This window comes from Centruroides vittatus, unplaced genomic scaffold (genome assembly GCF_030686945.1).
Source record: "Centruroides vittatus isolate TY-2023 unplaced genomic scaffold, ASM3068694v2 scaffold_386, whole genome shotgun sequence".
Classification (NCBI taxonomy): domain Eukaryota; kingdom Metazoa; phylum Arthropoda; class Arachnida; order Scorpiones; family Buthidae; genus Centruroides; species Centruroides vittatus.
In genome coordinates, this window is record NW_027122706.1 from 2,531,925 (window position 1) to 2,556,192 (window position 24,268).

Genomic DNA, 24,268 nt, shown 5'->3' on the forward strand with positions numbered 1-24,268 from the left:
CATTTAAAATATCATATTTAAACAATAATTATATGTAAGCTTAGGGAAAAATTTGATGCCAATTCAAATTTTTTCCTAAAGTTAAATTTCAAATGTTATAAGTAATGTATATGCAATACAAGCCAAATCAAAGGAAAACATAAAAAGATTTACAGTAAACTCTCCAGTAATCTTGGAAATCTTTTCAAAGAAACAGACACAATCAATAGGAGAAATTTAATTGAAAATATCTGAAGATTACAAAAAAAATGTGCAAGAATAGTTTTGAAGAAGAAAACAGAGATATGAAATTACAAGTTAATAATAGCTTAATATAATCACACAATAAAAAAAAACAGAATATCTTGAACTTATACTTGTGGTAGAATATTTCCACTGTTTCTGTGGAAAATAAAATAAACACTTATCTGTTTTGTTCTACTCTTAAAAGAATGCCAATCAGGAAAGTAATTGTAATTTAAAATCATTTGCATTAAAATTGGTAAATCATTTGTCTGTAAGAATGTTCTTTTGTGTGTGTGTTAATAGCATTTAGTTATAATATCAGTGATTAAAAACATCCATACAATAAATTTATAAATTTTCCTACCAAACTTCTCTCTCTTATGTAACATGAAAATCAAAATATTTGAAAATTTACTAAAAACAAGTTGTTAATATCTATAAATTATGATTATTATGATTTATTTAAATTTAAATAATTAAATCAATCTTAACTTACCAAATTAACTAAATCATCATCAGGAGCATGTTTATCCTTTGTCTGTTTAATGTTTTCAATTAATCGTTTGAAAAAACTAAAACTATAATTTTCATCTTTGGTCATCAGTGGCTCCATAAGAAACCAAAGGCAACTAAAATAATTTAAAAAATATATTTACTATTGGATTTATATATATATAATATCAGATTTTTAAAATTATTGCACAATAATTATCTTTCATATATTTCAAATATGTTTTAAATTCATAAATGTTTAAAAGAAGACAAGCAACATAAAATATTGTTACAATATATATTTTTACAGATATATTGAATAATTACATATTTTATAAACTACCTAGGCACATTTCAAAATGTAGGCATATTATCAAATTCAGATTTATTATACATAGGTTGGATAAAAATACCGACAACACTCACTTGTGTGAGCTGTATATTTCCAATGACACTGGGTTTTTGATGGGTGCATCAAACACCCAGTGATAATGATCTATGAAACATGTCAGTGAACAAGTATAACAACCATATGTGCTTATGTAGTAGTGGACATTAGCTCAAAATATGGAAGAAAAGTGTAAGCACCCAAAGTAAAACATTTGTGAGATGGCACAAGGTCATAATGCATACGAATGTTTTCAGGAACTGATATTAAAATAACTTTTCTAACCCTGATAAATTTAGAAAAGATTAATTTTTTTAATTTGCAAGTGTAGATTTCTATGTCAAAGAATCATATGCTATAAGAAATTGTATAAATACAAAAGAAAAAATTTACTAATATTTTAGAAAATAAGTATAAGCAGAGTTAATATTGACTTTAACAACTTGAATCAACCAAAAATTACTTTATACAGATGAATGGAAAAGGACAATAATAAGCAACAAAAGAAAAAATTATTCAACATAAAATTGGATTAGATTATAAAAAAGTCCATCAGTTAACTAGTGTTCATATGGACACCATTAGAAGTATTGTGAAAAAGTTTAAAAACCTATGGAACTGTGACAAATTTGCCAAACTCTGGTAGCCAAGGAAAATGTCAGTGTGTGAGGACAGAAAAATGCTGAACGAAGGCATTTTCTTGCTTCTTCCAGCATTTTTATCAGCTTCAAAACTAAAAAATATTTTATGAACAGATCAAAAAATGATCAAACAATCAGAAATCAATTGCATAAGAAATATCTATTATGGACAAAGAAATATAAAACTTCACTATGAATGACAGGAAACAAGTTTTGTTGTCAGATGAAACCAAAATGAATCTTGTTGGATCAGACAGAATTTTCAATGTTTGGAGGCATATAGCAGCTACTTTGGAAAAATAAAAAATGTCAAAACTGTTAAACATGGATGGAATAGCAAAATAATTGGGGTTTTGGAGAGGTGTAGGAAATCTTGAATTAATCAATGAGATTATGAACAAAGAACTGTACCATGAGACCCTGGAAAAGCATATTTCTCTATCAGTTCATAAACTGTATCTTGGAAAGAAGTATATTCTTTAACAAGACAGAGATCTCAATCACACAGCTAAGTTTATTACATTCTAGTTCCAAAAAAAAAAAATCAAACCACTAGACTGACCTCCACAATCTCCAGTTTTAACCCAAATTCAACAGTTGTGGTCAATATTAAAGACAAAAATTGCAAAAAAATAACCTTCAAATCTTGTACAATTTGGTTAAGGAAGAATGTTAAAAAATTTATAACAATATAACTGGAAGATTAGTGGAATCCATACTAAAAGGAGTTGATGCAATCCTTAAGAATAAGAAGAGTTACATAAAATATTAATGTGTAGCATTTTGTTTGAAACCCTGAAACAAGAGAAATACATTAGGGCATGATTCATTTTTTTAGATATAATTTTGTACTTATTAATCTCATAAAAAACTGTTGAAACCAGGTTGAAAAAGTAGAGCTCAGCAGAAACATCTAAATAAAGGAAACTTTTGAAAGTTGTGGTGTAAGAATAGTGAAATTAGATTTGTCAGTAAGACATGCACTTTATTCACATGTTGAGTCTTACTGTCAAATCTGATTCCACTATTCTTATGCCACAACTTTCAAAAGTTTCCTTTATTTAGATGTTTCTGCTGAGCTCTACTTTTTCAACCTGGTTTCACCAGTTTTTTTAAAATGGTGTTTCAAGTATTTTTCAGTTATCAATAATTTTATAAGAGAATAGTTTACATTATAATTCATGTGACAGTCACATAGTAATCTATACTTTCCTTGGTGTCTCAGAGAATAAATATGAAAAATTTGAATGAGATCAGGCAAAAACTTAAGATGTTTTAGTTTCACTTGATAATAATTCTGACTCTGTCAATTAATGTGTCTTAATCTGAAACCTCAATCAAGAAAACAAAAAGTCTTCATGACTTGACAAGGCTCATTTCATTGCTAATGTTGAGAAAGTTTGTTACAGTGAAAGATTTCAAAAGCTCTTATAGAAATGATTTTTTTATACAGTTATAATTATATTTTACTACTATAAAAATTTAGGAAAATACTAGAAAGACAACTACTTTAAAATGAATTGTTTCCAAGATTTGAGAATACTCCTTTTTCAATCATTAAAGTCTTTGTGTCATTGCTGATATGCCAAGAAAGTAAATAAATAACTTCAAATTATACAAATTATATAAAGATGAGCTTTTCATCAGTAAAAAATTGCATTCACAGATTATATAATGATAGACTTTTTGTCAATGAATGTTGCATCTGTGGATTATATCAGCCCTGCAGACAAGCAGAAAATTATAGCACTAGCCATAATGCTATAATAAGCAAACTTTTTTAATGTTTTTGTATTTTGTGTGTTACAATTCTTGTAATTAAAGAAGTTAAAAAATTACATACAGTGGTTTTTTACCTTCTTCATTAGTAATAAGCCATTACAAGCAAAGAAAATTTTATGATAAAGATTTTGCTAAGTATTATCTTAAAGTTGAAAAAAATATCACAAATGGTTTTTTTCACTGTTAAACAATGAAAAATCCATATCTGAAAATTAAAAATATATTTAAAACTAATAAACATTACATAGATTTAAAATGAACTAAATTACTTTTACTTCAATATCTAGAAATAAAACTTACTCTTTTAATTTTAAAAGAACAGGTACATCATCAAACTTTTTAAATGAAGGATCATGAGCAAGCATATGTATTGCATATGGTAATACATAATCAGGAAGAAGAGTAAGCATTTTATCTAAATAAAAATTAAATTTTTAAAACATTAATGAATAACAAACAATATCAGCCATAATATTCTATATCATTAAACATGCAAGAATAATTTTAAATATTTAGGTTATTTAAGTTAAATTTTCAAATGATAAGTGCATAGGTTATTTTTTCAAAAGTCAGAAAATCAAACACATCTTTTACAGAAGATAATGAATATCAATTTAAACTTTAATCTAGATACATGTTGAATATATATATAAAGACCATGCTCGCTATCCGAATTGTTCGTTAACTGATTATCAATTTACCTTAGATTTTTGTGAGAATTTGATTAATTCGTTCTGGAGACCACCAAAAATAAATAAATTATATACTTTCTAACTGTGTTTATTTATATGTAGTAACAAACTAAAAGCAATCTCTCCATTTTTTAATGGATAGCACATCTTTGTTTCTCAGATGTGATTTTTGTTACTCCTTTATCTGCTTGAGACTTTTTGATTATATCTTTTTTAGCTAAGATTGTATATACTGTAGACTTGTTGAAGTCATCTACCTAAAATATCAGACATCTGCCCACTCTATCTTGGCTATTATCTCTTGCTTAGTTTCTATAGTAAACACAGTTCTTGACACTCCACTCTTTTTAGGCCCAATAATATTATCAGTTTTTTAAATAAAAAGTTCAGAAAAGCACTTACAAAAATTCAGAGAATAGAAATTAACTAGTGCAAAAAAAAAAAAATTATGTATACAACTGTGAAAGTCTCATTCCATAAACCATGTATAGATGCCATTAAAATAGTTTTACAAATCTTAAACTCAGAATTGCTTCTTCAGAGGACCCATTTTTCAGAAATGCTTGGGTAAGTATTTCTGAAAAATGAGCCTCTAAAAATTGAGTGTTTTAGCTTATAGATTTGGAAGTTTCACAATTTTCCTCGTAGTTTCATTAGTCGAGTGGATAAGACGTTAGACACATGAACTATACAATATAGGTTTGAACCATTGCAATTTAAATTTTTTCTTTTTTAAAGGCTTAAAAATGGTAACATAATTTCCCATTTAGCAAAAAATGGATTTAACTTTTCTATGCATCAAATAAAACTTTTATTTCTTCATATTTATTTTCAGATATTTTTGCTCCTGGTTATGTTTGCTCTGTCAACACAAGTTAATATGCTTCAGACATTACTTCAGATGGACAAAAAGGAAAAGTCTGATATGAAGATAGGGTAGCATAGTCCCAGCATTTTTTTTTAATTGTTAATGTTATGGACAATTTTTTCATGCACTCATGTTTGTTACACTTCAAATATAATAATATCACCAAATCTGAAAATTAATACAAAGAAATAAAAATTTTATTTAATGACATACAAGAATTAAATCTATAGAGACTTTGTTTTTGCTAAATAGATGATGATGTCATGATTTTTAATTTCTTGTTTCATAAGCTTTAAACATGAGGAATAACAATAGTAATAATAATGCTAATGATATAGTAAAATAATAAAATAATTTTGTTACACATTAAAAAAAAAAAAAAATTTAATCGCATCAGATCAAACCTACATTGTGTAGTTCCTGTGTGTAGCATCTTATCCACTTGGCTATAAAATTACAAGGAAAATTGTAACTTCTAAAGCTTATTGTAACTTATAAGCTAAATCCTCAATTTTCAGAGGCCCATTTTTCAGAAACTCTTGGGTAGTGGGTTCTATTATTTGGACATGGAGCTATTTATGTTTAGGGCTACATGCTTGCAAAGTCTCATTTGAATCAGAGATCTGAATGTCTGGCTGTCTCCTTGTGAGTGAAGATTGGAATACATGCACTATTCAGTCTATGCTCAGGATTAGCAAAATTAAAATTAGATTAATGGTACCAAAACTCAAAAATTTGAAATGGAAACACCAGAATTTAATGTTATCAGCATGAAAAGTATTTTGAAAACATATTATATTGGAATTGCAACTTAAGACCTAAAATTGAGAGTTACTGTGAATTAAAGTTGGTCAGACTGTTAATTTTCAACCATTTTGAATTAGCCAACAGTGGTACCAGAAAATCTTTTACTTGGTAGTCATGGGTATCTGTAGATTTCATCACACAACACTTGTGTACACATGTCAGTACCTTATGAAAGCATCTCTGCCACAACTTCTAAGGTTGTTGTTATTTGACAATATGGCTTCTATTATATATTCAGCCATGTTTTCAAACTTAGATTGTCATGCATAGTTTGCTTCAAAAACCACTTTGCAAGCAATTTTGACAAGAGTGACATAATTTAACAGCAGTATTGCAGTTATTATGTAATAAAGTTTCACAATTTTGCTACATTGTTTTAGCACGAATCCCATTCTAATCTGTCAGTGTGCCCACTGTATTGCTATGTTTAATCCACAGTGGACATTCTCACATTTGCTTAATCCATGATGATACAATCACTTTTAAGGTTATAAACAGTGTTCCAATGATAAATGACATTTTTTGCAATGCGTTTCATGGTGATAATATTAAATTCTGATGCTTCCATTCAAAATTTTTTGGTTATGATAGTGTTAATGGTACCAAAACCTGTACACAGTATTGTACTTTCAATTTTGCATATCCCAAACACAGGCTATCAATATACCAATTTTCATACAGATCTGATCCTTCAATCACAGCAATTTCTGCAGCACATGGAGTTGCTCAGTATTGACCTATATAATATATATATCACTGTTTCCATTGTCAACTGCCATTTTCACATTTTGCAAAAGTTTTAAATAAATGACAATAACAATTTGAAATTGCCCACGTGTTGAGCAATAGGAAGGAATCAAGAAGATTTCTCCAATGTGTGTGTTATATTGTAATAGTAATTCATTCCAAGGTCTTGGAAGAAACTACCAAAATGCACTTTACTATAGGTTCTTACTTAAAATATTTTCACAATACAATAGGGTCTATGAAATGAATTATTATTGCAAAGCAAGGATTTATTTCTTTTAGAGAATCTTCATGGATAAAATTTCATACATTTTATAATTAGTTTTTTTTTAAATTTAAGTTTTCTTTTTTATCATCAAATATGAGTAAGGTATTGCATCCTTTTGTAAAAGGTAAATTTATAAATTATAAAATTTTAAAATAACTATAATAATAAATAAGTCATATTACATATATTAAATTACAATAAAGATTTTATAAGATTCTAAACTTTTATGTTATGTTAATTATTAAAGGTATTTTAAAATACTTTTGTTCAAAACTTGCATTATGTAATATAAATAATTATAATTTTTAGTAAAATTATCATTTTGGAACATATTCCAACAAACCTGTGGTAATAGGATGTTGCTTTAAATATTCTCGTCTTTTTGTAATATTTGCTAAAAGGTACTGTTTTAATTGAGCTCTTAATTCTCGTGATTTTTCATTCCCACCAAGAGCAAATATTGCTACAAAATCTAAAGGCAATTTCAATGATACCAATCCCTTATGCAGCTTCTGGGCAAACTTTTCTCTAACTTGACGACATTCATCCTACACAATAAAAAAATACTAGATATATTAAATATATTTTGCAAGTTTTACTAATATATTATATTAATCTTAAAACTATTATACATACAGACAAAAACTGTGTGTTATGTTCATAGCTATATAATTTTTTGTGAAAAAATACAAAATAATCAAAAATTAAAGTTAGAATAATATATTTTTAAGCGATAAAATATTATCCATCACAATCTGTTTTATTAAATTATGAATATAAATTTCTTCATAAATATACAGATATTATTATATTGATGAAATGAAATACTAATGTAAATGAAAAGTAAAAAGTTTAAAGTAAAATTCTTTAGAAACAATTATAGAAAGGAAAAAAACCTGTTAAATTTTCATATTAATTACAAAAGCAAAAAATAAAATTTTATTAATATTGATTATGATACATAAGTGATATATCAACATCATGTCATAATACAGTAGAGCATCAATTATCCGACCCCTGATCAACCATCACATCGGTTAACCGACTGCGTTCTAGTCGGTAAATTCAAATGTCCGCTAGTGTGGCGCTACAATATTTAGCTATGTCTTGGCTACTTTAATATTATTTTGTTAAATTTTTGTGTGTTTTAGATGGCTTTAGCTGGCAACACTGGCTCGACCATGAAAGGGAGGCCAGTATTTAAACGAGACTTAATTTTACTTAACGACGCTATCCAATTACTGTTTTTAAAACATGTGCGAGATTTAGCAGCAAAAAAAACGTGTCAGCTGTGAAGCAAAAGAAAATTTTGGACTTCTTTTTTTAATGTATAGACCTACTTTATGTAAAATATGTAACCTGAATATATATTTTTTTGTTTTATATTTTTCAATATACAGTACAGTACTGCATTTATTTTGTGCAAAATAAAAAAAATAATTTTTAATGATACAATAGCGACAATTATTATTTTAAAAAAATTTTGTTAGGTTTAACATCGATAAAAATTCAACACGAAGTAGGTTAATAGCGATATACTAATATACTAATTACATGGGATATACTAATATACTATACTAATAATGTATTTTTTCATATTTTTCGATTATCTGTTTTTTTCACTTATCTGACCAACCCCAGTCCCTAATTGAGTCGGATAATCGATGCTCTACTGTAATATGAATAACATATTTTTGAATTCAATGCCTTTTAAAATTTAACCTTTTCCATGACTGCTTGAAGCTCAACTTCTGTCAAATCAGCTAAGATCAAGATATTCTGACAGGTTTTTTTAAGGCAATTCTACTCCTTTGCTTTGCATTCAATTACTGTTTTTACAACATTACAATATCCTGCAATATTCCATCTATTTTCTATTGGTGGTTTCATCCATCAGATTAATGATTTGTACTAAATTATGATTAATTATTTAATATATGGCCATATTAAACATCTGATATGTTCTCAACCACTTACTCTCAGCAGTACTGTAAAACCTAATTACAATAAATGTGTTAATATACAATGTGAATATATGTGGTTTATCTGATATGTTCTTTATAACGGCCAACATCCTTCATTTTCACATAATTTTTTTGAAAGAATCTTTCTCATTGATTATAGTTTATTAACAAATCAAGGTAATATAAATTTCCTGCAAAATAGTTAAATTTACTAATACTAAATGGTATTACTAAAGGTAAAACATGAACTATATTAGTTTTCTGATGTTTATGTTTTTTATTTATTATAATGAAAATAATTACATTATTTGTGAGATACCTTATAAGTCTATATATTCTAAAGCAAAAAGTTAGCAATTTTTTTTTTTCAAATACTATAATACTATGAACTAACTGTTTAACTTATAATTATCGACTTGAATGTAATGCTGCCATGTTGGTGACTTGTAAAAATAAATTTTATTTATTACACAATACTTCTAAAAATGGAAAGAAATTAAATACATTACAAGTATAAACATAGAAATGCTTAATAATAATAAAAAATTAATATAAGTTGAAATCTTGATTAACTGTTAGAAGTCCAAAGTTTGTTTCATCAGAAATTCTCTGATGAGCAATTAGTGCAGTAGAATTGCCTTTGGGTTAATGACAAATCACCAAATCTTTGTTTGTAGAAAGAGGAGTATTAATGTTGGGGAGAAATGCAAAATTTTTTAACTTGGTTTTTGTTCATTAGTCTAGCATAGATAGATAATACAGATATGTTGGATGAATATAAGGCCGCGACTCCACTAGCCGTAAAAGGGCCGTAAAACTCCTCACCGTAAAAGCTTTTAATCACATGACCATGATATTTTACGCCTGAGCAAGTCGTAAAACCAACGTAAAAGTGAGTTGAGCAGTGTTCAACTTTCGAAGTGAATACGACCATAAACCAGTACCATCCACCAATCAAAAATCAGTTAAATCTAGGTCATTGTGACACAATGCGAAAATGGCGGAAAATGAGCTTTTGTGTACGTTCTCTCGTGGCTACTCTAGAAGATCTGGAAAGATTTATCGAAAACATCCGAAAGTATTCATGTATCTACGACAAGAGGTATCCCGATTATAATAATGGATGCCTAAAACACGCGATATGAACGGCCAAAGGAAAATCCTTCAATTTAGAGGAGTATATAATAAAAAAGCTAAGCTTATAAATGCTGTATATTATCTTAATAATATAATAATAAAAGTCAATATATGAAAGTAAAGATATTACTTTTACTATATTTGTAATTATAGTATAGAGAAAACTCGTAGAATATAATTATTGTCTTTATATCGATATATCACGTATACACCGTAATAGTACTGTCGCCGTAAAAAGCTTCGCTAGCCGGACCTCCACCGCAATCCGAGCGCAAACGCAAATAAGTCACGTGATTAAAAGCTTTTACGGCGAGGGGTTTTATGGCTGTTTTACGGCTGTTTTATGGCTAGTGGAGTCGCGGCCTAAGAGCTATTGTAATATTTTTTTGAAAATTTCTTATTTGAATAAATTCTAAATTCTAAAAGGTCTGTAAATATTCAAAGAAAATACATTTCTTCTTATAATATTTTTTTTACTTATTCATGTATCAATAATAACAAAATTATGTTATAAAAAAATTAAGTATTTTAATGAGGTGGCAAAGTCTGACTTGATGATGCTGATTTATGGAAAGAGGCAAGAAAAATGTTAACAAAAACAGTTCAGAATCTTTGTCTTTTTAACAACAGATATATAATTCAACATTTCTTAAAAAATCCAATAAGTTTTAAAGAAAAATTCAAATTAAATGTTTTTTTCCATATAATAAATTAGTTCAGAATAACTAATTTATCAATAACGTCTGACCTTTTATAAATAAAATCTCATTAAAATATTAAAGTATATTTTTCTAATTACAGTCAAACCTGTTTTTATGCGGGGGATAGGGACCGCATTAAAAAAAAACGCATAAAAAAAATCTCACGAAACTTCATGAATGGCTGTAAATAATAGTTTTCGCAACACAATTAAAAAATATTTTTTTTATGCGGTCAACAGGGACCGCATAAAAAAAGTCTCACGTAGAAAATAACTCAAAACCGTACGAAATAGAATTTATTGACAACAGATGTCAGCACTTGACTGCATCGTCTGGTCTATCGTCTGTTTTACATATTTTTGTCCAGGTGGTGTTTTGTTGACTTAAAAAGTAAATTATTTCATTTTTCGCATATTCATGCAATAATATTACTATAATAAGTGCATTTATGCTATAATAAGTTTATTTAGCTATAATAAGTCAACGTAAGACATGACGAATCGCACGAGACTAGTCGCCAACTATACCGCACAAATTAAAAATTTGCATTAAAAAAATCGCACATAAAAAGAGCGCATAAAAACAGGTTTGACTGTATTTGCAAAGAATTTATTAAAATTCTTTTTACTTAAAAAAATTATAACAGAATATAACATTATACTTATCAACAGTTTAATAATCAGCTTTTTTTTATGAAAGACTATTTGGTGATGGAGTTTGCATAATGAAGTTGCTTCCTTTAAGATTATTTGAAATCTTTAACTTGTCAGTATTGCATAATCTTTCTTTATGTTCAATTTTATTTATAATAAAAAATTTTATGTTCTTACAATAATTTTTGATATTACATTTCCAAAATAAACTGATGACTGATTTAAATTATTATCTATATTTTCTGTATGCAAAAATTATTTTATTTATTTAAAATATCAATTACTTAATATAATGTTTATAAATAATATTAAAAAAATTGTTAAATCAATTAACTTACAATTAGCATTTAAAAATACATTTTGCAAATTTCTTAGTTTCAAGCTGTTTCCTCTATCAGAAATTATCTGTCCTTGTTAGAAAGCATCTACTCACTAGGAACAGATATGGCCACAAAATCCAAATATTTCTTGGTTAATTGCTAATCAAAAATATTTCAGTATTTCCTTGGTTTCTGTCATTTTACAGGATTATTGTTCCTTTCAATATTAGCTTTTCCATTAAACTGTCTCAATTCAATTATAAATGAAAAATTTTGATATAGACTTAACATTTGTATTTTATTATTAAATTCTTTCTGCTTTAAAATTTATACCAAATTACCTAGTTTTCTCCAGAATTCTCCTGTGTTACTAATATAGATTTTCCATGACAGAATTTGATATATTTCATAATCTGATTGCAATCAACTATTTCCATTTAAATTAATATACTATACTTAATTTTATTTAACTCAAGCATTAAAATATTGATAGAAATAAAATAATATTAACACATAATGTTAGTTTCATTTTATGATTTTACATTGTTTGAAATGTTACATTTCATAATCAAATACAATCACAGTTTATGTTCATTTGTTACTCTAACTCATTGTGTCAAGATTCTGAAAGTAATGAGTAATAATTACTTTTGAAAAGGTGTATTCTGTGCTTCAAATGGTTATAAATACCACATACAAAAGAAATGAATTATTATTATTCACATATCATTAGCTGAAAGTTAATTAATTCTTTTGATCAAGTCACTTCATATTTTGAATCATATCACCAGCTCAAAACTTGTGCCTGACACAGTTCCAAGGGAAAATATAGCTATCTATTGTTAAGAGAAGTCCAGATATTAATGGCAAAATCATGTGTATATATTTTAAACTTGTAAATATTGTAAGTGATTTAACAGATTGGCAAACTTGTACTCCTAGTAACAGATATTTAGAAATAATGTATTACATGAAGATTTTAATACATTCAGTTTGAAAAATATTATTATATTTTAAAAATTAGTATTTCATTTACTATTATTTTATTTAAATACTTACATTTAAAACTGCTGCTAAAACCAAAAATTGTTCTAAAGTTATTGTTTCAGCATAACTTGGTTCTTGACATAATTTTAACATGCAAGCAGCTGCTGTTAGTCGTAACCATGATTTTTCCATTGGACTAAAATTTATGTATTGTTTATTAGTTTTAATTTTTAATTTAAATTATTAAAAAGTTTAAAAATCTTACGAAACATGTTCCTTTTCCATAAGATCTCCATTATGATTAATAACAGTACTTAAAAGACGTAACGTAGACATTGCAGAATGAGTGGCAGTTTTTAATCCCAATAACCAGCGTACTATAAGTTTCATTCCTTCAATCTAAATTAACACATACATTTAAAAATTTTAATAAAATAAAGATTTAACTAAAAATATAATATCAATATAAAATTTATCATTATATTATATTGAATAAACTATAATAAACTTCAAGGCTTGCATTTTTAAATGCATAACCAAAAATCTGCACAACTTTAACACACATACAGTAAGACCCTGCTTAATGTGGGAGATGCGTTCCTAGATGACAAAGCACTAAGTGAAACAGTGTTAAATGAGGTCATTTTAACATAGAGTAAATAGGGAAAGAGAAAAGCAACCAAAAATAAACAAATTTTACTTTAATTTCAAGTTATTTTTATATTAATTTGCGTAATAATATACTGTGTTTCCCCGAAAATAAGACCTAGTAGAGGTTTTGCTGAATTGCTAAATATAAAGCCTCCCCCAAAAGTAAGACCTAGCAAAGTTTTTGTTTGGAAGCATGTCCGCTGAACAGAACACCGGAGCACGAAGCTGTGATTTTTTTTAGCCTGCCACAGTTGTCCTCTACCTTCCCTGTCCATTGTAGAGCAGCTGAATGCAGGACATGAAGACCGTCATCTACCGCTAATCCTGATGTTTCCTTCTATGGCCATCATTTGTAAATGTGCAGGCAAAGAATCAAGAGGCCCGTTGCCTGCTGCCATACCATACGCTGTCCCTGCTGTGCTGTGTGAATCTGCTGTGATGAGCTTCCCCTGGTGGCTGGAAGCTGCAATACCATCCCTGCTGTACAAGTGGTCCAGGAACTGCTGTGGGAGATCGTTACAGAATTCACAGTTTGTCTGGTTATGCTGGTTTGTGATGACAACTACTATACAGTATATAATAAATGTTCATTTTTTTGTTCAACAGTAAATGTGAATTCTTCCTTCATGAAAAAATACGACATCCCCTGAAAATAAGACCTAGCACATCTTTGGGAGCAAAAATTAATATAAGACACTGTCTTATTTTCAGGGAAACAGGGTATGTTAAATAACACAAACATATGCATACAGAAATGTAAAGTTCATTTTTTATGATAATGGTGCAGGCTCTTCTGAAATTCTGATAAAGTTGTGTAGTTTCATTTGTCACTTTTTTTTTCTTTCCTTAAGCAAATGGGGTAGCAGAAGATTGCATCCAAAATGCTTCGTCTTGCTTTTGCACTTCTTTCAGAATTTGGATCATTCGCTACAATTTGATCAATGGTTTCGGTTATCGTTACCAAACTTTTATTAAGGAAATCTGTATGAAGTTATTTAGGTTCTTCATTTTCAGAATCTCTATTTTCCAGTTCTATATGAATTCCTTGTTCTGCCAGTTGTTGAAGGTCATTGTTGGTAAGGCTCTCACCAGAAATGTGCAGTAACTCCTCAATATCCAGCTCGTTTACATCTCTTAGTCCTGCTGTATCGACTAGGTTGACAATTTGGTCAATCTAACAATACAGCAATAGGCTCTTCTCATTGAAAATTCTTAGGATACCTCCAGCCACAACTTCTTCCACACTCTGTTCATGCATTTATCAGTTAACTCTTGCCAAGAGAAGTCAATCTTGCCTATGGCATCCACGATGTTATATTTTTTCCAAAATTGCACAAAACAAATGTAGATTTAAGAGAAGTACAGTGCTACAACAAATTGTCACCTTTTGCTTATTGGTTGCTTCATGTTCATAAATAATCATATTATATAGGAATCAATGAAATGCCACGATAATTTGAATCAGCATAAATTTTGAGTGTTTTTTTAGGCTCCAAGCAGACTGCAATATATCAAATCTGCATTAATTGAGGCAGCGTTAAACGGGGTCTTACTGCATTTAGTATTTTTTACAAGTAAATTTGAGAACATGCTAGCATAGATTGTCAATTGGACTCCATAGATTGTCATAGCAAAAATATTCAAAACAAGCAAAATGGAGCTGATTATTGAAGAGAAAAGAAGAATAGTAGTTGGCAAATTTTACAAACATGAGGAAAGGAGAGAAGCTTCACAGTAAAGAATTTTTTGGATATGGGAATGTAAGATCTCAAGCATCTATAACACACTCTTGTCTCTGCATCAACAATATAAAGCAGTGTGATAAGAAAAGGCTGGTCCATTCTTCAAGAATCACCATGCAGATGGCCTGTATGTATTCTGGCTGGACCTCACAGTTGTGCAACAGGTACAATTCCCATGCTAGAGAAATATAGAGTCTATTACATTTGCAAAGAAAACAACATTGCAAATATTCCTCAACTGTATTCAACTGAACAATTCTAGTACCAGCTGAAACAGAAGGTGTATGAAAATGGGTGGTCTACCAAAAATCTAACAGAACTGAAACAGCACATCAAGTTCAATTTAATTCAGTGTACTTTTGAACTTGGGTGCCTGAAGTCAGAGTTCAAAAGTACACTTATAAGTGTATAAGTGTACTTTTAAACTCTGACTGCAGGCACCAAGCCAAAATCAGAAAACTGTTGACTATGGGCCAGATTTCATAATTTAGAGATAGAAAGAACTAATTTTGTCAATTTCGTGTTCCTGACTAATCATATTGTAAAAATAAAGATGTTTGATTTTTGTTTATATACACCTTCACTTACAAATTTCCTAGCAATTCTGATATTTTTAGAAATTCTAACTTGGAAAAACTCCATTTGTGAGTCACCTTTAACTCTCAAAATTTCCCAATGCTGTAAGTATAGGCACTTGCTGATTTTCAAATAATCAATATAACAAATGTGCATAACCAATCTTTCACTATTGTCAGTAATATGGTGAATGGCTAAACATTCAAAGGTTGCTAGATTATGTAAAAAATTGGAAATTTGGCTACGTTCTGAGTGGTCTAAATGATAAAAAATGTCACAAAACCTTTATTGCTATAAACAGAATTTTATTATGCACAATGATAGTGTCTATTGGACTAAACTAGTTGGAGTCATACTAAATTGAACAGCAACATCTATATAAAGTGGTGAATTTATTCCTGATCTTTCTTATGGGGTATATATTTGAGATATTTTAAAAAGAAATTTTATTACTCTCATTGTTTCCCCAAATCTACAAATTTAAAAATGAAGAACTTATAATTGAAAAAAGCTTTTAAATAATCTCATAAGAAATATTATTGTGAAATATTTAATTGCTGCTAGAAATAAACATATTCAATTGATATCATGTTAAATACAAATTACTAAGCTTGTTAATTTCTAATTTGTTTAAATACAGGTATCCCTCGTACAAACTGTTTTGCTCTAACATGGTTTGAAAATTTGGGAAATCCTCCGAACAAAATTTTAAAATTTTTAAGTGCAAACTCCTTCATTCAATATTTTTTTTTATTCAAGTAAGCATGCATGTTATCCCAAATTTGTCCACAGATTTTAGAATACTGAAATTTTCAATTTGTTTTATGCCTTTTGTCAGCTTTACTTTAATGGAAAATAATAGTACAATGTTTTTCTTCCTGGTCCTAGCTTTCCTATCAACCAGGTATTGTTGATGTTGCTTTCAGACATTAGCCTTTGAGACTGTCATCGTGTTATGGTTTTATAGATTAATCTTCATATTTAGTAAAGTTTACTTAAACATTTTAGGTAAGTGTTATTAAACTTTTTTAAACCACAAATAATCATTCATAAAAATGATGAACAAAATACAGTGACAGCTTGGTACTTGAACTGTTCCCAACTCTAACACTTTAGTATTCGAACACAAATTCTGAAAAAAAAAATTGCCCAATCATAGATTGAACAAACATGATCCACTAGAACACATTTTTGGTTAATAATATATTTTTTACTTTTATTTTGTCACACACAAAAATTTTTATGGTAAAAATAAAAAAAATGAAGATGATGCCAATATTTCTGATCATGATCAACAAAAAACCTCAGAAGATAATACTTTGCAAAAAGAAAATGCCCTCGTTTAACTAAAAGTAATATTGACACACAATACAATATTTTTAATTGTATTGTCAGTTAATTATTGATTGGAAATAAATTATTAATTGCTTTAATGAATATATTTCTCTTAACAACAGAAAAGAATCGTATGCTTTTGTTAACTTTTGGAACCTAATCCCATGTTTTGTATTAGTCCTTTATTTCGTAAAGCACAGATTTGCATAAATGGCACTTTTTAGAAAGTAACTACTGTGTTATATGAGGGATACCTGTATATTATTTATGTTTCGTATTTTAAGGTACAATGTAAAATTTTCAAAATTTATTTTGTCCTTTAATTAATAATTATACAGTAGTTTCTGTGAAGTGTATTTTTTTTTTATTTAAACATAAATCAAATTAATAAAATGTTTTTAATAAAACTAAGAAATAAACATACCACTTGTGTTTTGACTACAATTTGAATTTAAAAAAATTAATTCTATAAAATAAATTTATCACATACAACAGTATTTATAGATTTTGTTTAAAGTATATTAGAATATAAAAAAAATTATAATATATAATATTTACTTTTTTAAGATTATATAGTCAAATTTTTTAAGATTTACTTAAGATTTTATAGTCAAAGTAAACTAAAAAATTAAAACTTAAAATTAAACTGTAATCTGTTTATATTTGACTTTCTATAATTTCATGATCAGAAATTTATCTGTTAATAAATATTAAAAGAATAAACCTATAATAAAGATTCTTTGATTAAGTAAACTAAAAGTTTCATGATGTAAATCTAAATGTTTACATTAACATATCTAACATAGAAATCACTACATTTAAAAAGTGAAATAATTTTCATTCATTCATTCATTCAAATAACTTTCATTGTATAAGGAATAATTTTTCCCATTACTTCAGAGAGAAATACAATAATATTAGATTAGTTTCGTTATAACAATGTCACTATATTAGATCTTTTAAATTAATTATAAATACAAAACATCAAACATAAGGCTGGAATATTCTAATTCAATTAAAGATTATCAAAAACCATATTACCATTACAAACTGAAATTAATTCTATTATCGTTATAATGTCAGCAACTATATTTAAATCTCTCTTTTATGTTTTTTTTAAAATTTTTTTAACAGAAGGATAATTATATAATCTCATACCATAAACTATTGAAAATAATTATATAAATTAAATATTGTCTTTACATCAACTCTGTGAAAGAATACATATAAATTTTCCTCATCTTTAATGTTTTCTAATTTTAACAGGTCACATCTATATCGTAACTCATCACGACCTTCTTTACATAAACAAAAAAAAACATGAAATTTTGATCTTGTATTGTTACATCTATAATAATTTTCATTAGATAAATCAAATATACCCTTAAATAATTTTAAAAAGAAACAAAATTCTAAAAAATTCAAAATTTTCATTTTTTTTAAATAAACAAATTTAATTAATTATAAATATACTGTAGGAGTGAAATTCTTTTAAAGAAAATTTACATATTCATTTACCTTTACTTTTGTTTCTTCTGGTAGGAAATCATGTGAACCCCAATTTGATTCACTACTTCTAGGTTCTTCCTAAAATTCAGCAATATATAAGAATTACTTTTAAATTAAAATAGTATATCTTACAATATATATATTTTTTTCACGAATACTCTTGTTTTAAAAATGTACATATATTTTAAAAATAACTTGTAAACTAGAGATTTTCTTTCCCAAGAATTTACAATCAAAATAATCAAATAAAATTACTTGAATAGCTTTGGAAGAATAATTATTAAAATTATAATTAATATATTTAATAACAATAATAATAATAATAATAATAATAAAATAATTATTAAAAAGGATTAGCAATTGAATTTCTATATAATGAAACAAATAACTGTTGAATAAATCAAGAAGTGATGGGTGATAAAATAATAAACAAGTTATATATTGAATTTACTTTTATTTATTTACTTAATCTATCATCCCATATAAATTTATATTCATCAATAAGATCATTTAAAAAGTCATCCATTCAATTAAATTTAACAGCCTTACTTATAAATTACAACATTACTTACAAATTTTATAACTTTCCTGTTTATATATAATGTTTGTATCAAAATAACATACACTATGTAGATGCTATATAAATTTTTATTGGCTTTACTGATAACAACAAAACTGACACTGAATTTCTCAATACATATTCTAACTATTTAAAAAAAATCTACAAAACTATTAATTGAATAAATATCAATGCAATTTCTTTTATTTTTTACATAACAGATGTCCTTTTCTTTAGAGAAACAGCTTAAAATTTTTTCCATTATTGAAAATGAAAAATTTGATAAGCATGCATAGTTATTTAACTTAACTTATTTAAGTTATTCCTAAATCAACATTCCTTAACTTTATGTATTCTTTTCACAGTTAAATGGTCCTTTAAAGTTTTATTTATATAATTTCATAACTTTTTCACTGCTTCTATAACATTTTCTTGCAGCAAAAGTGCACTTATACCAAAAATGTATGTAGAAAGAATTTGAGAATTTATATTGCATATATGTCATATATTTATTTATTTTCATTGTGAATGTTCATAATAATAATTAATAATGGTATTTTACCTCTCTAATCTCTGAATTAATCAGACATTATAAAAATAGTATACAAAAATATCCTGGATAAGCTAAATGACAACAGAATGATGTCTAATTTAACTTCAACTTAAATTATTTAACAAACAAGTTTATTATTTTATGATTTCATATACAGTCAAACCTGTTTTTATGCGATTTTTTATTTGTGCGGTTTTTTTTGTGCAATTTTTTATTTGTGCGGTATAGTTGGCGACTAGTCTCGTGCGATTTGTCATGTCTCACGTTGACTTATTATAGCTAAATAAAGTTATTATAGCATAAATGAACTTATTACAGTAATATTATTGCATGAATATGCAAAAAATGAAATAATTTATTTTTTAAGTCGACAAAACACCACCTGGACAAAAACAGACTGGATAAAACAGACGATAGACGAGACGATGCAGTCAAATGCTGACATCTGTTGTCAATAAATTCTATTTTGTACGGTTTTGAGTTATTTTCTATGCGAGACTTTTTTTATGCAGTCCCTATTGACCGCATTAAAAAAATATATTTTTAATTGTGTTGCGAAAACTATTTTTTATAGCCACTCGTGAAGTTTCATGCGATTTTTTTAATGTGTTTTTTTTTATGCGGTTCCTATCCACCGCATAAAAACAGGTTTGACTGTATATTTTAAAATAATATATCAAAATTATTAAAAATGATTAGCAATGAATTTAATGTATTTTAATAAAAATAAAATTGAGTAAATAAACTAAAATAATTTTATATTTCTACATATGTTGAAACTATAAGGAATTTGATTCTAAATTGTTATTTTATTATTAACAATAAAATAACAATTTTGTCTTAAATCTTATTTCTGTAACTGACCAAAGTAAAAATATTTGGCCAGTTACAGAAATAAAATTTAACATAATATGCTCAATAGGATCTGCTTTTGACCATGTGAAAAACCACTATTTTTAATATGACTAATACTAATTAATAATAATTAATTATCTTCTGTGGCATCATTGTGTCTATGAGGTAATGATCAAAAAGACTTGTTTTACATTGTGATTTAAACTCTTTATTATGATCACTGTTTAATTTTGTATGTGAATGTCTGTATATGAACAAATGATCTGACTAAATTTACAAATTAAAAATTGTTTTAATAAAATTTAAAAAGTTAAAAATATGACGATTTCTCTCAACAATTTATTTCTTCTAATTTAAATTATACAATTAAAAGCAAATTAAATAAATATTTGAGAAACATTAGCAATATATAGCCATAGTAATATTAAAACCAGTAATTTAGAATACTAACTACTGCATAAAAAGTATTTTAAGAAAAATTAAAAACTTTTGAGAAACAAATGACATCTAAAATCTAAATGTTGCTCTAGAAACCATATATCCATTCAATCTTAAAAATTATTTCTGATTTATGAAACAAACCAAAATTGCATCTTTCAGTCTCTCAGTAAATATGTAGTTTATATATTATTAAAATACAATTTTGATGTTTTTCTAATAAACAAAAATTTTTTGTGTTCAGTTATTTCATGAATAAGTAAGAATTTTTAAAGTACACATTCATTTACTTTTCTTGAAAAGGTAAATAGAATAACTCATGTAGTTATACTATAATAAATTACTATCTTTAATATTATATGATCTGTCAACGTTAATCTAAAGAATTGAGAGAACAACATTACTTAATAACAGCACAAAACATTACTGAAGTGCTTTAAAATTATTATTATTTTATTTTCTACTGATTTTATACATTGATCTTAATATTCTAAATCTAAAAGTAACAATGTAATTGATATATGCTACAATTTAATTTCATTGGAATAAACTAATGAAATTAATTAATTAATCAATCAATCAAGAAATTAAATTTTCTATTGATTTTTGCATAAATTTTCAGTAAAATACAGTAGCCCCATGTTATATCACACCTCATCATATTGTGAATTCAGATATATTATGTTGTTTTTTTTTTTGGTCCCCCAAATTTTAAAATATCAATTGCCATTGAATTTCTTCTTGCAATAAAATACAGTATTTTATTCCTACCATTGTCCTTGAAACTACCACTGCAGGTGAAACAATAAATTTGTCAAGATCTAAATAAGCAAAACGGGTGAACAGATCAATTATCATTTATGTTTCCTTTTGATATTAAAATTGTTTATTTATTGGTTTTAAGTACTGTCTCTTCATTTACAAGTTTCTGTGAATGCAAACTTTCACAAGTTTTTGTGAATTGAAGGTATTGTCTCAATTCACATAAAGGTGTGAAATTTCAAATTCACTGAATAATGTGTAAAGAAAAAATTTCTTTATTTTTGAAGGGAGAACTTCCCTAAAATTTTTATACAGTACTAACTTTATTTTGCATTTTAGAGAATTTTTACTCTGTAATTTCATGTTTTGATGTTCTATTGTATGTTCAATATTCATTTTTTAAATTTTCAATTACTGTGTTTACAATTCCTATTGAAAAATATAAATTACACAAATTTTTAATAAGTGATTTATTATGAAATATAGTACTATATAATAAAATTGCAACTGATATTTTGTTTTTATATTGATAATATTTGTCTTTAAATGTCATTATTATAGAAACAATAATGCTAAATGAGCATTCATGGTATCAATGTTTATGTAAATGTCATTTAATATGATATAACCATGAATAAAATTCAGTATTGCAAAACTAAGCATATTTTATATCAGAAATACAGTAGAGCATCGATTATCCGACTTAATTGGGGGAATGGGGTTGGTCGAATGACTGAAAAGTCGGATAACCGAAAAGTATGAAAAAATACATTATTAGTATAGTGTATTAGGCCTGGTTTAAATACTAGCCACCCTTTCATGGTTGAGCCAGTGCTGCCAGCTAAAACATGCAAACATTTAACAAAAATAATATTAAAGTAGCCAAGACATAACCAAATATTGTAGTGCCACATCACTAGCGGACATTTGAATTTGCCGACTAGAATGTGGTCGGTTAACCGATAAATCAGTTAATCGGGGGTCGGATAATCGATGCTCTACTGTACTTGCTGATGAAAGAACAGAGGATAGAGATTCCACAGCATGTATAATCTGTTTAATATAAGCCCAGAATTTTTAGTACTTGGTTATATGGCACCACTGGATATATTGTGGTTTTTCTTTGTCTCCCAACAAGCATGGTATAATGAGGAGCTACAGTATTTAATATATTATCTTATATTATATTATATTCTTGTTTTGTTTTTTAGATATTTTTACCTGATCTGCCATTAAAAGATCTTTTACAATAATTTTTGAAACAATACTTTTTATCTGTAAACCAAATAAATCAGGACAATAATATGCAATATGTCCTATGGATACCACTGCTGTGCGAAAGAACTGAGAGTCAAGAGACAAATGCTGTTTTAAATGCTGAAAATAAATAAAAATACAAATAAATAATGTTATAATTAAATCAAATAAATTTTACATACTATTAACATAGTTCTATTAAATGATTTAATCAAAATTATTCTCTTTATCCAAGCATTAGAAAAACTTTTATTACAGAATAATTTTTAATAAAATTTATATTACTGACAATTTCTCTAACTATTCTCTTAAGTAGATAAAACAAATCAACCGAATCTAATAAAAACTAAAAGCATTTACCAAATTGAAATACAGGTATATCCCAGGTTGCAACCATCTCACAATATAACAAACCGAAGATACAACTGTCATATATTTGTACCCCTCCCACGATCTGACTAAGCTATCCCCACCAATACAATACTTCATCTGTTCTAATTGTTACCACCTGTCTGGTTTTTGCATTGTATGTCCGGATGTCTGGTTGAAGACCAAAAATGTCTGGGTTTTAAGAAAATTTAGCAAATCATCATTAATTAATTATTTTTGAATAATACAGTTGATTTTATACAATGTGAGTTTTGAACAACTGTGGGTGCTAATCTCAAAATTTGTAAAATATAATGTAGATGATGTTGAAACTTCTAATATGATAACTAATTAAGTTTTTTAGCTGGAGAGGAGACTGAATTTAGAAATTTATGTGGCAGATATTGAACAGCTAATTGAAACCCACAAGGAAAAATTAGTAACCACAGAATTGATGGAGATACTAAATGAAGAAAATATTCTAAAGATGACCGATGAAGACAGACAATAATACTACATCCTATCCAACACTAGTCAAAATATTGGAAATTAAAGAAATTGCATTAATTTTTAAAAAATCTAGCAACAAGTTTTCAATGTTGCTAGATTTGCATTTGTAGTTCAATTTGAGAATAAAATCATAATTTCTAACCAAGAATTGTGTGAGACCGCCTACCATAATTTTTTGGATTGCAAAGACGTTTTACATTGAAATCTAACATACAGCAATCCAATTATACTGTCTAGCAATAAGTTTGCTTAACTTTCCTGGCAATATTTGGTGGCAGCATCTGTTACCATATTTTATTTTAAAAACTTTATATTTTTAACTATTATAAAATAGCAAAAAGCTTAATTTTGAGTAGGGATAGGTTTTATAAAAAATTGTAAATGCTAATAACGAGTAAAATTGTCATTAAGTCTGACCCTACTGGAGATACACATGACCCCTTTATCCCCCACGCCCTCACACTTTTAATCACCAAAATT

General features: G+C 27.1%; 1 protein-coding gene across 2 annotated transcripts in view; it reads right to left on the bottom strand.

Moving 5' to 3' along the window:
* pds5 (cohesin associated factor B pds5) overlaps window positions 1–24,268 on the bottom strand; it is a 128,048-nt gene that overhangs the window by 21,497 nt on the left and 82,283 nt on the right. For both annotated transcript variants that reach the window (XM_067286657.1, XM_067286658.1), the window contains exons 20-26: window positions 22,874–23,029; window positions 18,495–18,563; window positions 12,938–13,071; window positions 12,745–12,868; window positions 7,254–7,458; window positions 3,829–3,943; window positions 722–854 (exon numbers count right to left, since the gene is read on the bottom strand). In XM_067286657.1, coding sequence (XP_067142758.1) covers window positions 722–854; window positions 3,829–3,943; window positions 7,254–7,458; window positions 12,745–12,868; window positions 12,938–13,071; window positions 18,495–18,563; window positions 22,874–23,029 — 936 coding nt within the window. The remainder of the gene's footprint in view (window positions 1–721; window positions 855–3,828; window positions 3,944–7,253; window positions 7,459–12,744; window positions 12,869–12,937; window positions 13,072–18,494; window positions 18,564–22,873; window positions 23,030–24,268) is intronic.